General features: G+C 43.4%; 1 protein-coding gene across 5 annotated transcripts in view; it reads left to right on the top strand.

Annotated features, from left to right (window-relative positions):
- The window catches only part of TRIM24 (tripartite motif containing 24), a 110352-nt gene that overhangs the window by 52698 nt on the left and 41433 nt on the right, over positions 1–16221 (top strand). For all 5 annotated transcript variants that reach the window (XR_009461754.1, XM_059726457.1, XM_014606554.3 and 2 more), the window contains exon 3: positions 4371–4518. Coding sequence is in view for 4 of the 5 variants with exons in the window: in XM_059726457.1 (XP_059582440.1) it covers positions 4371–4518 (148 nt within the window). In the remaining variant the exon portion in view is untranslated. The remainder of the gene's footprint in view (positions 1–4370; positions 4519–16221) is intronic.

Below are 16221 nucleotides of genomic sequence, written 5' to 3'. Positions count from 1 at the left end.
GTTCGAGTGGCCAAGGTCTGGAACGGGCTCCCAAGGGAGGTGGTGCTCTCCCCTACCCTGGGGGTCTTCAAGAGGAGGTTAGATGAGTATCTAGCTGGGGTCATCTAGACCCAGCACTCTTTCCTGCTTATGCAGGGGGTCGGACTCGATGATCTATTGAGGTCCCTTCCGACCCTAACATCTATGAATCTATGAGAGGAGGCTGATATAATACCTGTTGATCTCAGACTGCAAGGCTAAGTACCAGATGGTCAAAAAGCCAGAGGCTGAATCAATGCAATCTTCCCAGGTTAGCCTAAACTGCATAGATTGAACCAATAAGCAAGTGAACAGACATTCTCTTTTGATTCTGGAAATGCAGCCACATATTTGCAGTGGCCCAGGCCAGAAACTGTCGGGGGAGAGGGAGGGGGCACTAGAGCATGCCCCCCTGCTGGGCTGTAGCAGACAGCTTGGGCCAAAGCTAGCCTGCCTGCCCTGTGGGGGGAAGGGGGTTTGCAGGGGAGGTGCAAAGCATTCTGGGATGCTGGAGGGGACTGTTAATTAAATTGAATCTGGAGGGGATCTGGACAGAAATTCAGTAAACCGATTTAACTTAAATCAGTTAAGTCTGGTACTACATCCATCCAGATTTATCTTAAACCAATTTGGGACATTTTGAAAACGGTTTGTGTGCATTGAACTTCTGTTGTGTTACAGATTTGAACTGGTTTCCTATCACTTATACTAGTTTATGTGTAATTTCTGCCTCTAGTCCAAGTGATTTGGGGGAGAGCTCAAGGACCATGGAGAATGCATTTCCTTTGTGTAGGAATAAAATCTTTCTTTGACAAAAAAATATTTGGTTGTATGCTAATACCCAAATAATCTTTCACACTTAATGAGGTCACAGCTGTACTTGAAAGGTGACCCTGTGAATGTTTAATCATTGAATTTGATTGGGAAGGGAGATAAGTTCTTCATAAAACTCTAAAGTTTTCTGTATTACAGAAGCAATCTCTCTTTACTTCATACCATGCCATGTCCGGCTCTCTCGCTCTGTGTTATGACAGGCTCCCTAACATCTTAGTTCAGAGTTACCATGGTTGTACCATGTATGGGTATAAACCTAAAATAGTCCAATGTTTTACTTCTTCAGTTTAGTGAGATACGTAAGAGGTATCTGGAACCTGCTTGGCTGATTTATTCCAAAATAAGTAGCAATAGTTCATTGTAATAAAACCCTTCACAGAACTAGTTAGATCCTGTAGCTGTACGATGTGGCAGTTCCATGTAAAAGATTGTTATAACATTTACTGTGCAAAGAATCTAATCTTCTGGAAACATTGTTTAAAACTCAAAGATGATGCATCTTTTTGTAGTCTTCTGAACAATAAATATATTGTGTGACAGTCTCCCCTCGCTGAATATTACCCCAAATTCCCCTTACGCTTTGTGGTAATGGCCTGGATCATCTGTTATTGTGTCCATAACCATGCCGTAAGCTAGTAATATTCAAGCTTCTGCATCAGAAGACATAGACATAACTAATATTAATGAAAAGTTCTTGGAGAGTACCTGTTGTACTGGTTCCGATTGGAGTAGAGCTGGGTTAAGAGCTGTATGGCGACCCTTAACACAGAGGGCTGTGATCAAATGATACTAATACAAGCAACTGTTACATCTATGTGGTTCTGTATCAGTACAGATGTAGCAACCTGTGCTTCAGGGGAAGAGGTTGTACCTAGAATGCAATATGCTATGGATGATTTTGTATGCCTGGGACCCTTTCAGGTTATAAGTAGGGGGCTACCAAACTTGAGGAGGCAGCTAGCCAGTTTCATGGGCAGATCATACAGCCAGCCATCATAATCATGGGCTGAGAGCAGTAGGGCCCCCCACGCTTCTGGCTGAGGACCCCAGCAGTCCTGCCCTTCCCCACAGATTGCCATATGGCCCGAAACTGCATCTTAATTACCCTGATTAAGCCCAAGGAATGCATTAATTCATATCTTATTAAGCGCAGATTAATTGGCTTCCAGGGTAATTAAACTGCGGTTTCAGGCTGTCCTCAAGTGGCAAGCTCCACACTTTTGGCAGTCTGGGGGGGGGGGGAATAAACTTACCAACAAGGAGAAAAGCATGCAGAAAGCTCTGTGATCTTGGAGCATTTGGTAGGGAGGGGATGGGGGGGAAGCAGCTCTGTCTCCATTTCCTGTCATTTTGCATAACCCCACCTCCTTTCCATAGCCCTAATCCTTCATTTGCATAACCCTGCCTCCAATCCCACCCTCCTACTCCTTTCTTTGCCCCTCATTCCATCATTTCATAACCCTGCCCTGTTCCATCCCCCTCCCCCCCCCCCGACCCTTTTTGGGAATCACTCCTCATTCCATTATTTGTATAATCCCACCCCCGCAGAGACAACCCTGCCTTCCCACCCCATGCTCCAAGAATGCAGGGCTTCCCATGTGCTTTTTTCTTTATTGGTAAGTGTTGGGGGGGGATGTTGTTTGTTTGTTTGTTTGTTTGTTTGGTTGTTTGTTTGTTTGTTTGTTTGTTTTGGATTTTGGTTGAGGTTTGTTGGGGGGTTTTGTGGGGGGGGGAGGGATTGCATTGAACCTGCCAAAAGCATGGAGCCCACCTAAAATAATGGTTTCCACAAAAATCACACAGTTCTGAGTTTGGTAGGTCCTTAGTTATAGGCAGTCACCAACTACTGTAAAGGTATAGATCCTTTATTTTTTTACAACTTATTGAAAAGTTGCATCAAAACCAAATTATGAATAATGTTTCTAATGCTCTGAAATTTAATAACTTCCTCCACATTTTCCAGCATGGCCAGTAATTTTGGAATATTGGGGCATTGAATAGTCCTCTAGAGCAGTGGTTCTCAAACTTTTTTTTTTTTTTTTGTGGACCACTTGAAAATTACTGAGGGTCTCAGTGGACGACTGAAACATTTTTTTTCCCCCACAAATCAAAGCACACAACTCATATTTCAATATCAGTAGTCTTACTTTTCTAATGCAATGGATGTGCCTGTTTTCTTGAGCAAAGTTCTGGGAAGTCAGGTATAATCTTCGTCAGCTTTAGCCTTAGGTCACCTGTGTGCAGACCACCTGAATGGAGCTTGTGGACTAGTGGTGATCCACAGATTACAGTTAGACAACCTCTGTTCTAGTATTTTCTTTTTGGGAATTCTTCCTAAATTAGAAACATATGGTTGTTCCTACCAGTATAATTCCATCAGTGGGAGTTCTAGGCAGCTTGATGCTGCTGCTGCTTGGAGCAGAGTTAATGTAGTGGCTGAACTGATGGTGGCTGCTAGGGGTGTGCAGAGTGGGCTGTATTCGTTTCAGATTCAGCTCAAATTGGGGACAGTGATTCGATTTGTTGATTCAGATCGCTGTCCCGATTCCATTTGGCCGAATCTGAAGATTTGATGCTGATTTGGGGAATCAGCAATTCGGTCATAGACCCAGCTTTAAATGTTTTTTCTACATACCTCAAGGTACCAGGTGTGGCTTGTGAATGCTGTGATGGTCAGGGCAGATGGAGCTTCTCACAGGTGCGGGGCAGGGTGGGGCTGTGTGCCCAGCGGCAAACCCAGAAACGGTCCAGAAGTACTTCCAGGTCTGCTGGGGAGTGCGCAGGCCTCCCCCCCCCCTCGGCTCAGCAATTGGCCGTGGGCACCTGTCACCGAGCCGGGGAGGGTGCAGGGGAGGCCCCCATTGCACTCCCCTGCAGACCCAGAAGTGGATTGGAAGTGCTTCTGGTCCACTTCCAGGTCTGCTGCTGAGCACGCTGGGGACCCCCCTGTGCTCCTGTGGAACGCTCCATCCTCCCTAGGATCTCAGCATTCATAAGTTGCCTGGTACCTTGAGGTATGTAGAAAAAACTTTTGAAGCTGTGTCTATATTCTAGCTTAATGTTCTAAATGGAGTATTATCATAGAGAGTCATGAAGAGATGCATGGTGCTTACAACTGAGATGTGTTTCCCTAGAAGCATAACCACGCTGGAAAATGCATTGAAAGAGGTTCCTAAAGTATGAAGAGTGAACCTAGTCTTTCTGTACCTAAATATTTAACAAGAGTAGGTTGTTAAATATATATATATGATGTCCAGTAGAATGGAATATCTTGTTTTTTATAACTGGCCAAGAAAATATTATTAAAAAAATTAACTACAGTATATGGCTATTTTCTTAAAAGTAATTTTGAACTTTTAACTAGTAAGAGGGTTATTTGGATACAGTTAGGCAGAGTGTTTTGTGGTGGGGAGGAGCAGTTCTTTTCTTTTTGATTCATTGTTATCTAGAATTTAAATGATGACACATCAGTCTGTACGTTTTATTTTTCCTAGTGACTTTTGTATTTTTCTTATTAGGTCTGCACAAGCTGTGAAGACAATGCAGAAGCAAATGGTTTTTGTGTGGAATGTGTAGAATGGTTGTGTAAGACCTGTATCAGAGCTCATCAAAGAGTTAAATTCACAAAGGATCACACAGTCAGACAGAAAGAGGAAGTATCTCCAGGTAATAAACTTTACTTGCTTTGGGTGCAAATCTGTCTTGGATAATTTCATTCAGCCCCACATGCTTCCCTAATTGGATATGTGCTTAAGTATATAAGTTAAAGAAGCCTGCCATTCCCTCATCTGACCCTCACCAGCCATTAAACATCAGGTATGAACTTGGTCCAAAGTTACTTGAGCCAATAAAAAGAGAAACACCTATATTCTGATGACGTTCCACACTAAGGCCAGGTAGAGACATTACACTTTTCCTAGTATAAGTGATCAGAAACCAGTTTATACCCATAACAGAACAGAAGTTCAGCGCACACAGACTGGTTTAAAAATGGCAGAACCCGGTCCAACATTTGCCGCCGCCCCCCCCCCCCCCCCCAAAGAGTCAATGCGTGTTCTGTTAGCTACTGATCTACACTACACTTACAACCCCCCCCTGCCCCCCACGTGACTTGGATCAATTCCCTCGGGCTTTTTGAACATCTGTACCTAACCTAAATGGTTACAGACTTTTGTCTAAACTTTCTATGTCAGCTGCATTGAGGAAGTTCTTTAATAGTAATACTTGGCAAAGCTCTCAAAAAATTGTGGGAGCTAATTGTTTAATTTACTTGAATAAGCCACAGCAGGGAAAACATCAATAGGCTCCTGTTGTGGTCCTCTGGAGTTCTGCTATTGAAGAAGTGTATCACTAGTAGCTAATGTGCTTTATCAAAATTAGGTGTCTTTAAATCTTTAATTTGTTATTTTAAAAAAAAGTTATTTAAAAGACTTGAAGGGACTGTGTTACACATAGGCATCAGTAGAAATCTTAGAAAATACTAATGGGAAGGTTATTTTTTTTTTTCTTTAGAATTCATGTTACTGCTATCATTTTAATTTGTTAGTTTGAACTTGGCTAAGTTGCCCTGCACTATTTTTTTATTTTTATTTTACTCTTCAGCCTCATGCAGCTCTCACACACGAGATTTATCCACCCTTTCTCCAGTACTTCATGGCCAAAGGATGGTGCTCAAACTTACTGCTTATCTTGGAAACTAAGAGCTTCTGTTTTTAGGATACTTAATTATTTTTTTTAAGATACAGGGAGAGTCGAAAGCGGACAGCTGGGCTCACAGTGAGATCATAAAAATAATGTGTATAACTGCTATTGATTGCCTCTAGTTCTGCCTTCTCTACTGTTTTCTCTCAACTTTTTTGTTACATAATGGTTTCAGATTAGTAGCTGAGCCCCAGTTTGCCTCTTTACCATGAAATAAATTATCACACAACCTGGGTACATCTGTGTGGTTCTGTATGAATACAAATGTAGCAACCTGTGTTTCAGGGGAGGAGGTTGTAGCTGGAATATAATATGCTATGGATGATCTTGTATGCCTGAGAGACCCTTTCACATGAGCTTTATTGTGGACTATTAGGACACAGTAAATTAATTAATTCTGCTGCAGTACTATCCTGCAGTGACTTCTGTCTGATGTTGTTTGTGCCTTGATAACTCTGCCATAGTACTGTTGGGAATGGTACTGTCCTATGGCTGAGTAATTTACTCTGCTGAACTACATATGTAGACAGTGATGGGGGCTAGCTGGGGCACAAGGGTGCTAAAGTGCGGGGGCTGCCTGCTGCCTAGCCCCACACTTTAGCACCCTCATGCCCCAACCAGCCCTGACATCGCTACCCAGAGCCCAGGGCTGACCCTCTGGACCTCCTGCCAACCTGGGGCTGGTCCACCCCAGCTCAAACTGCTGTGGTCCCAGACACACATGTAAATGCTGTGTCTGGGAGAAGTTTTCTTTGGTGCAAACTGTGCCTGAGTTTTTCAATTCACCTTAATGGCACGTGTGATGCACCCCTTGTAAAATATAAAATGTCTGATTCTTCAAAGATGCTAAACAAATGCAGCACCCACTGTAGTCTTTTTTTTTTTTTTCTGTGCTGCTGATGCTTAAACACTAGAAATTGGAATGAAACTTTTCACTCATTTAGAACAGCTAAATGAACGGCTGTTGGATAGCGACTTCTGGCCCTTCAAGTGATTGTGTATATATGGCCATTTAAGTTGTGTGTGTTTGGATGTTCTGGAGCAATGCTTTTCACTGAAGACATAAAAAGTTGCAGAGCAACCAACAAATCTTCAATTCCTTCTCATTCTCCTGGCTGAGAGAACAGAGGTTGCTGGTAATGTCCACTTGCTGATTGTGACATGACTTGTTTTATTTTGTATTTTCTTTTTAATTAGTTTTAGTGTAGCTATAGTAACCTATTGCTAAACTGGGTTTTAGAATTCTATTATTTTCCCTTTGTAAGGCAATTTAGTCTGCTATTGGGATTCATGTCTGTGGGTTTGGGTTGTTGGTTGTATCCGTGTTGGTCTAAGGACATAGGCAGACAAGGTTCTTTGGGTAAATCCAGTATATTTTATTAGACCAACTAAATAGTTGGATAAAAGTTCTTTGCAACCTTTTGGGCACAAGCTCTCTTCGTCAGGCATAGGGAGACTCTGCTAGTATTATGTGTTCTTCAAGGTAGAAAAGCTTTTCAAAAAGTCCCAAGAGAAAGAAGAAGTTATTCCCCCAACTCATTAAGAAAAATAGCATTTAAAGATTAAATTTTGGTCCATCTGTTGCCTGAGCAGAGGGATCTTTCTTCTTAGTTCCTCCAGTGATTGTGGGAAGGGTTTGTTCAAATATCTGCTACATTTGGTGTTACAGCTGTTGTCACCATCGCACTTTTTATTGATACTTTCAGAGCTTGTGAGCTTAATGCCAACCTGCTTGATCCCAGCACTCTCAACACAGGGGTTATTGGTGTCATAACTGATGCCCATTATGTCTTTTCACTTGATTTCTTGACCGTTAAGCTTGAAACACACTGGTTCATGTTTAATACTAGCTTACACAGTACCAGAGGGGTTTACTGTTTCATTTGGAATCTTCTTTGGTTTCTTCAGAGCCAATTTTGGGTAGGCCAAAGATTATTTCAGAGATTTTCCTTATTGAAAGGGTACTGGCAGACGTTACATTTATGGTGTGATTGATGTGTTAAATTGCAACATGCCATACATTTGACAAATTTATGACATAATAAAATAGCAAACCAGCTACAAAGATGTTCTACATTACCACATTTATCTGAATCCAAAGTGACTTTAAATTTGAGATTATTTCCCCCCCTCCCTCCCCCCCGTGATTGGATTTTATACACGGAAAATACATTTGTTAAATTTTCCATGTATAGAATATAATTAATGGAAGCATACATTTATCCCCCAAGAGCAGGGCCTGCCTTTTCCCCACCTTGTCCCTTTGCTGTGTGCTCCTGTTTCCCCTCCCTCCAACCCCTGCACTCTCATGCCACTTACCTTCTGCTGCTCTGCTCTACTTTAGCTCTAGGACAGTCAACAGTCCCACCTGTATGGCTTCCCCTGTATGCCCCCCCCCCCCCCCCCCCCCCCCACTGCACAAGCTGCCCCGGCCTGGGGCTCAGCTCAGGGCAGGTGGTAGTTGAATCTAAGATGACAAGGCTTTTATTTTTCCCCCTGTGCTGTTTGGATAGTGGGGGGAAAAGAGGGGGCAGGCAGGACACACCTTGTCTTGGATTCCTGTAAATATGGTAAATAACATTTAAAGCCATGCTGTCAGCTGATTCATTGTCAGCTGCACACACTCTTTTTACACTGTGGTGTAGGCACCTGGCCACACACAGGCTGGGGCTATCTCAGATCCTTTCAATCATGCATCCTGTCTGACATGGTAGGACACATAATTGTTGGGATTTGGGATAAGATTTCTCAGATCCCATCACACTGTTAATTTAACATCTGCCAGGGGGGTTATTGTAATAACTGTCAAGCCCTTATAATGTCTATCCATCATTTAGAAGTGGAAATTTCATTTTCTAAACTAGGAAAGGTTTTAAGAGGACAGGACTAGAATTCAGAATGGTCCTGGTAAACTGGCAGAACAGTCTGAAACAAATGGGATGAAACTCAACTTGCTTTCTTCGGGCATAATCAAGTGCACAAATACAATTTGGGAAAGAACTGGTTGGGCAGCAGTTCTGCAGAGAAGCACTTAATTATTATAGTAGATCACAAATTGACAGTAAGTCAGCAGTATTGTGCTGTTGCTAATAAATAAAACCATCACTGTGCTGGGAATGATAAATGGGAATATTACATGCAAGACAGGTGAAACATTTTTTTCCATGCTCTGAAGTACTGGCAAAGTCTTAGATGGATTGACATGTCAGTTTTTGGTACTTCAAGAAAGATGCAGACTGCTTGGAGAAAGTGTAGAAGAGAGGGGGAAAAATATCAGAGGTTTTGCGAATTGTGTGGAAAGCTTGGAAGAATTGGACTTGGCTAGTTTAGAGAAAGAGAGAGGAGACATCTTCAAATCTATTAAGGGTTACTGTAAAGAAAGTAGTTTTAAGTAGAGGTGCAGCGATACATTGGTCTATATTGTATCGGCACCAATAAAAGGAAAATTGACATCAGCAGTCATCTTTTTCTGGCTGATGTGGCTGATAATGTTGCCAATAAATGCCATGTGCATGAGCACAGTTGCAGCATGTACGTGGCCAGGAATGCAGCCCTGCAGCTTGGAGAGCAACATCCAGCTGGTAAGTCTGTGGGGAGGAAGGAGTGTGGGTGAGGGAAAGAGTGGGGGGGGCAGATCAGGCCCCCACAGTGAGGGAGGGAGTGGGGCTGAGGCAGGTGCTACCCAGGCGGGATGTGGCATGGGACGGAGCTGCAGGTGGCTTGTCCGGTGGGCGGGGGGGGGGCAGTTCCTCAATGCTGTGTACACCCCAGGGGAGGCATCTAGGACATGTGCCCCCTGGGTCTGCGCACAGGGCAAGGACAGGCTGCCTCCTGTTCACTCAGAGCCGGAGTTGCACCAGCCTCTTCCCAGTGGGTGGGGCGGGCTGTGCTTAGAACAGGCAGGTGGGGGTAGTGCTGGGAGAGGGGGAGCTACAGAGGGGCTATGGCAAATTTGGGACTGGCTGTAGCTGCCCCTCCCCCCCCCCAGCACCACTCCCACCTGCCCCACCTCTGCCTGGCCCACATGCAGACCCAGTCCAGCCCTGCCACCGGGAAGAGGCTGGCACAGCCCCAGCCCCAAGCATACAGCGGGTAGCCTGCCCTCACCCCATCCACAGGTCCAGCGGGCATATTCCTCCCATGTCTCCCCTGGGGTGTGCACAGCTGTGTCCCTGAGCTGTCCCTGCACTTCCTGGATAAACCACCCATGGCTCTGTCCCACACTCTGCCCCATGCGAGCTGTGCATTGCCTGCCCCAGCCCCATTCCCTCCATCACTGTGGCTGCCTCTACCTGCCCCCCAATACCCCTTTCCCCCACGGACTAACCAGCTGGATGCTGCTCTCCAAGCTGCATATCAGCAATCAGATGGGTATCGGCCTATATGACTGGTCAATAATGAGCCATCGATATCAGCCAAAAAAAATCTTTATCAGTGCACTCCTAGTTTTAATTTGAAGTAGTCACAGTCCACTGGAAATTAGTAGTACTAGTTAGGGCTTAAACTGCAAAGAGGGAGATTTAGAAAGTACTTTTTGCCCCCCATCACATATTTCCTAAGCCCCACCCAAATGTTTAACCCTATTGTAAAAATAATTGCCTACTGGAATAGGTTACCTTAGGATGTTGTGGAATCTCCTTCTGGAGGTTCTAAGAGCAGGTTAAAGCCTTTCTTAGGAATGTTTTAGGTCAGGGCTATCCAACTGGTGGCCTGTGGGCCATATGATGCCTATGAAGGGTTAACAGGCGGACCCTGAGCTCCTGCCTGGTTGCTGTTGTTTTGCTCTGGCTGCAAGAGCAGTTGGAGTCTCTGGGTTTCCCCTCCCTCCTGTGTCTGCTGCTTCCTGCCTCCAGCCCAGAGGGCAAGGGAGAGTGGCAACGCATGGTAATCTTGGGGCATGTGGTGCAATGGGGTGGGTTGGGGAAATCACAGGAGCTCAGTGCAGCAGTGGGCACCCATGGTCTCAGGCATGTGGTGCAGTGGTGGGGAAGGGTCATGGGTACAAGGTACAGTGTTGGGATGGTGTTTTTGAGGTATGTGTCCAGGGAGGCTGTGGCTCACCTTGATCTGGCCCGTAGAGTATGCAGTCCCTACTGGTATGGCCCATGGGATGTGCAGTTCCTGGCCAATGGAAAGTTATACAGCCCTATTTTAGGTATAACTGATCCTGCTTTGGGGCTTGGAGATGTTAGATAACTCGCAAATTCCTTCTATCCCTCTTTTTAGTTTTTGGGGTTTTTTCTGTGACACTGGTTTTCTCTCTTTTTGAATACTAATGGTGGCTTTTTCTCTTATTCCCTGAGCGTTCCTTTCTTAAGCCCCTTATTTTAGTAACATCCTAAGTGATGAAACCTTGATAAGAATACTCCAAACATAATTTGAAGTCTGCTTCCTGAGCTAGACCATCTTTTCAGTAAGATCTACCTGTTGCTCAACTGCAGATGCTTAAGCATATCATATCGTCTTATCTACCTCAGTTGACAAAGCAAGATGTGCCTTATCCCGACATGATGTATGTCCTTCAGAGTTGTAGTACCTCTTCCCAAATCTCTCAAATTACTGGAAGTTATACTAAAAACTGTGATTAGTACTTAAGACTATAGGGATTCCAGTACAACTCAGAGCAACGTCATGATTGCCTGATGGGCATGCTGTGCCCAAAATGAAAGCAAAATAGAACCACCTCAATCATTGTGGCAGATTCAGCTTCATTGAGATCAACTAAAGAAAGCTGAAAGAAAGGTATCAGGTTGCAGGTGTAGAGTTTGAATGTTTTTATTCTCGTTTGTCCTACTCACTTAAATTGTTACTGCAACTTAATAGACAAATCTTTCAAAACCATTCTCAAAGAGAAGTAATTGAAAAGGTTGAACCTTCAAAAAAAGGAAAAAGACATTTTTGTCAGCTTTCAGTTTCATGTAGCAAATTATCAAGATCCTCTTTCTCACCATGACTGCTTCAACTGCATTAAGCTGCTGAGTATTTAAATGTTTTTTTCTGAGCATTGAAATGAATACAAGACTTTGATCATGGAGAGTCAGTTGACAGCTAGGACATCCTTATAAACTGTTATTGACATAGCAGATACCAAACCTATAGGGCCAGTTGGGCTGGCATCTAAATATCCTTCAGACTCTCCTTTTACTTTAGTAAAGTAAGTAATTTAAAATAGCCAATAGGATTTTGGTTTTCCTTTTCGTGTGGTGTGGTTTGGTTTTGGTTTTCTGTTACTGAAAGGTCAACGGGTTTCAGCCTGGTAGATTACAAAAACAGGTATTGGGTTGCATTAAATTAGCATGAAAACTAAATTAGAAACTTTTGGGGCATCTTAGGTCACTTTCTACCATCCTGTAGCCCATCTCTGCAGTTTCCTTTGGGTTACTTCTTTAAATGGCATAAGAAAGGTTGCTACTCGGAGTAACAACCATAGTTTTACTGGTTTTTATTGTTCAGCCATCTTCTTCAGATGCTTAGTTAAATAGGGATGTATGTGGGGGGAGGGTTGTATAATTTGCAATACTCTCCTTTTTTTGGTTGATTGCCTACGAATGACCAGAAATGGAGCAAATGGTGCATCTACTTGTGCCGATTTAAGGCACTTTAGCTCAATTTAAGGGACATTAAGGGTACGCATCTACTAGTGTACACCCTTAATGCACCTTAAAAATGGTGATTTGAGGCTATTTATGCCTAAATTTGATACCTACAAAAGCAGGTATCAAATTTAGGTGCAAATAGCTAAAGCGCATTAAAGCACATGTAGGCTCATTAAGGCACATTAGCACTGTGTATGGACTAATTTGGGACTAGCTTTAGTCCCATGTCAGTTTGTGCACGGCATTAATGTGCTTTAATGTGTACACATGTAGACGTGAGCCTAACTAGCCTTAATGCGCATTAAATTAATACATATTACATTTAGGTACACCTAAATACACATGTAGACATGACCACAGACAAGCACTCAAAGAAGGGGAATTTGCTTCCCTGTTTCTAATGGAAGATGTTCAAGATGTTATGTCTGACAAATCCTGTCCTATTGCCCTGCTACAATCAAGCCCATGTTAACATGGTTCTGGCAGTTGCAAAGGAACTTAGGGCAAGTTGCTTGCTCTGCCGTTTTTCATGCCCTTGGTAAAGTGAAGCTTGAGGGCAGAGCAGAGCTAGTGCAAGTAGTAAACACTACTATCTAAAATGTTTTCATATTCAGTGCACCCGGTGCTTGCAAGTCAGAAGTGGAAAACAGAGACAGCGTGTGTGTAATGGAGATAAATACATAAATAACTTCCTTTACTACTGAAATCACTTGTTGAAACCAGACCAGAAAAAAGGGAAATATTCCCATTATTGTTCCCATGAATTATCCTATACCATACTTAAAGCTCCTTGAAACCAGTGCAATTTTGACTGAGCATCCATTCGTTGACATTTAGTGTAGAGCTACCAAGCTTTGGAGTTGATCCTCTGTAATAAGAATTTACCACCTTTTCAGGCTTAGAGGGATTGAATTTGTTTGCCTTTTTAGGTCTTGGAAGTAGGTATGTGGTTTCTCTTCTATTTCCAGGGTAAATCTGCCTTCAGTTCCTTTTGCAGGTGAATAGAAAATGCTCACCATCTTTTTACTCCATGTTCTGTGACAGATTTCTTCAGAAACTCCCTCAAGGGTTCTTTTCCCTCAAGGGTTCTTTTCTTTCTGCTCCAAGCTGGATGTTCTTGCCACTTGAAACATATTTTAAGGAAATCTCTAAATTCTGATATCCTAGCTACTTCAGTGCTGCAACATTGATGGGTGCTATTTGAGTAATGTTTTAATGTTCTTGTTCCACCATGCTGTTCTGTGTACTGCTAGCTACAGCATGTACCACTTAAGTTATGTCTCTTCATTTTTATTATCATTCTAGCCATCTACCTTTTCCTTAGTAGAGGTCCTTTCTATCCTGCAATGCAAAAGTACCCAACAAACTTTGGGTTATTCAGAGATTGGGGGACATGTACCACTCGTGCCAATTACTTGCCTTTTTACAAGCTACAACCTGCTTACACTGAAATGGTGAAAGAAATCCATTTCCCCGGAATCTTTTGAGAAATCTGGTTTTGTGGTTGTACTTTGACAGAAAGGGAAGTTAGTAAGGCCTCTCTGAAAATCCAGTCTGGGAAGAGCACAGGTTTTTCTTTCTGTCATTAAGGTTGACTGGTCTTTCCTTCATTGTCTTTTGACTAAGAACAAGTGCATGGGAATCAAAGCTAGTTTTGATTTAATGGTCTGGGTTCTCCAATGAAGTTGTTGACCAAAGAACTCCTTTTGAAAAGCGGCCTTTTGAATTGCTTTCCAATGCTTTTATTGTTGTGCTTCCATAACACACTTCTATTCAAGTGAGTTTGCGTATCACCCACTCCCTTCTGTGTACTTAGAAAAAGAAATCTACTGTGAAACTCAGAAGGGGAGAAAGGGGGGAACTGTGTGCACATGCACACACATTCTTAATGTCAAGTTCTCTCTTTAGTTACTTCCTGGTTTTTATATCACATTTCCTCCAGATTTTCTGCAGAGAAGACAATAGCTTAAAGAACCTGGAACCACATGCCAACATAGACACCATTTTCATGGACGGTCTAGCTTGCTTGCTTTTTGATACAGCAGCATTTCCCAACCAGTGTGCTGTCAGACATTAAAAAGTGTGCCGTGGAATTTAGAGGGGCGTGGCTCCCGGCGGGGTGTGGCTCTAGCCAATGCCGCCACTGCGGCCTTGCACCACTACCACGTTCTGGCCGCCCCGGAACCACCACTCCCCTCCCTCTGCCTGCCTTCCCCCGCACTCCCACTCCGCATCCATCCGGTGTGCTGTGGGATGGGAAAAAGGCCATATAAGTGTGCCATGGAATGAAAGAAGTTGGGAAATGCTGATACAGTATAAGTGTTCCTTTGTCAAGTTCCTAGGAACAATCCTTATGGATTGTTTTTCAGTTGAAGAACATTTTACTTAAGACTTCTATTGATGGGAGACTGCTAGAGTTCAGGTCACATTCAGCTGGAACTTCTCACAAAATGGTCCTTATAAAATGAGTCTTTTCAGTCTGCTGAGGTTGAATAATTCTTTCCAATTACTCAAAAGGATAATTCTCTGAACAATGAACATCAGTAGGCTTAGGCCTACCCTTTTGTCACAAAATAAATAAATACATTCTTGCTAACCTGAGGTGCTAGGTGCCACAGATTGGCCATGCAAATTTTTAGATAAGAGTTGCTCATGAATTTCCAAGAGTTCTCTCTCTTTTTTTGGTTACTCATGATTCAAAATTATGTGGGAAGATAAGGATTTCTGAACTGTGTAGTATTGTATAGTCGTCTTCCCATTAGTCTCCTTTTTCCATCCAGGTTTCTTGTGTAGATATAGAGGTCTTAATTTAATTCTGGATTTGTTGCATCCCAGTTTTCTCATGTGCAAAATTAATTGCCAGATAAAGTTTTTATCTAATACATTTTCCAATTTTATTCCTTAATTTCTTTATCTTGAATATTAGTTTCCAGATTAGGTTTTTATTCAAGAAATTTCCTAGTAAAAAAAACTTAGCTTTATGTTCTAATGCATCTGTACTATTAAATTTAAGTTTTGCAGTCAGGAATGCAGAAATACATCTTAATTTGAATTTTTTTTCCCTTTACTTTTCATTTCTCAAGAGTTTACAAAGCTAATTGTCTTAAGTTGGCTACCAGGATGATCAAGACTGTACAACTACTTGATGACCAGGGATCCCAGTTTTTTCTTATTAAAAAAAAAAATTAAAAAAAATCACAAATTCTCTGACTTAAAAAAAAAAAAAAATCAAATTCTCTGACAAAAACCCAAAATCCATTATTAAAATTAAAAGCCCCCTGCAGCCCCCCTAGCCCTGCTGGTGCCCCTCACTTTCCCTCCAATGACTCCCCAACCCTGCTGGTGCCCCTCACTGCCCCCAAAACATCCCCATGCTCTACTCATGCATCTTGCCCCTACCCACAGCCCCGGCCCCCCACCCGTGCTGGAGGGGGCCCCCAGCTGCCAGGGTTATGGAGCCAGGGCTCCAAGTCTGCAGCTCCCTACCCCCAACAGCAGGCAGCTGCAGCAGAAGCAGCATGGAGCTGGCTCCCCCACTGCTGCTCCCTGCTGGGGTGGGGGCGGGGCCAGCTCCTGGCTCCCCCCCAGCCCTGCGGGTACCCCCCGCACAGCCATGACTTGCAACCTCCCAGCCCTGCTAGAGGAGCCCCCAGCTCCCCGTAAGCCTCACTTACCTCAGGCTCCAGGAGCAAAGAGTGAAGCTAAGCTGAGTGGAGCTGTGGCTGACTGAGAGCCTCAGGCCCCACCCTTCCTCCTCCTCCTCCTCCCCCTCCGGTCAGGGCTAGGGTTTTCAGCCCTGTTTGCAAACAGCTCTTGCAGGTTGGAGCTCAACCAGCTTGCAAAGCTGTTTGCAAAAGCAGGGAATCCATGGGTTTCTCTGCTAAAAGGAGAAATCTGTGTTTTCTCTGTTGTTCCGTGGGAAACGGAAAACCCAGATCCCTGCTAATGACATCCATCAGTCTTCCCTGAGTGTTCTCCCATCAGGATTTTGGGTAAAATAAATCCAAAGTATGATTTTCTGTCTGAGGTGATACTGTATCAGTGCTTTGGCACATTGAACTTCTGTGTTTAT

The sequence above is a fragment of the Alligator mississippiensis genome, chromosome 4, assembly GCF_030867095.1.
Source record: "Alligator mississippiensis isolate rAllMis1 chromosome 4, rAllMis1, whole genome shotgun sequence".
Classification (NCBI taxonomy): Eukaryota; Metazoa; Chordata; order Crocodylia; family Alligatoridae; genus Alligator; species Alligator mississippiensis.
The sequence above is the reverse complement of the archived record's forward strand: the minus strand, read 5'-3'. Positions and strand labels throughout refer to the sequence as shown.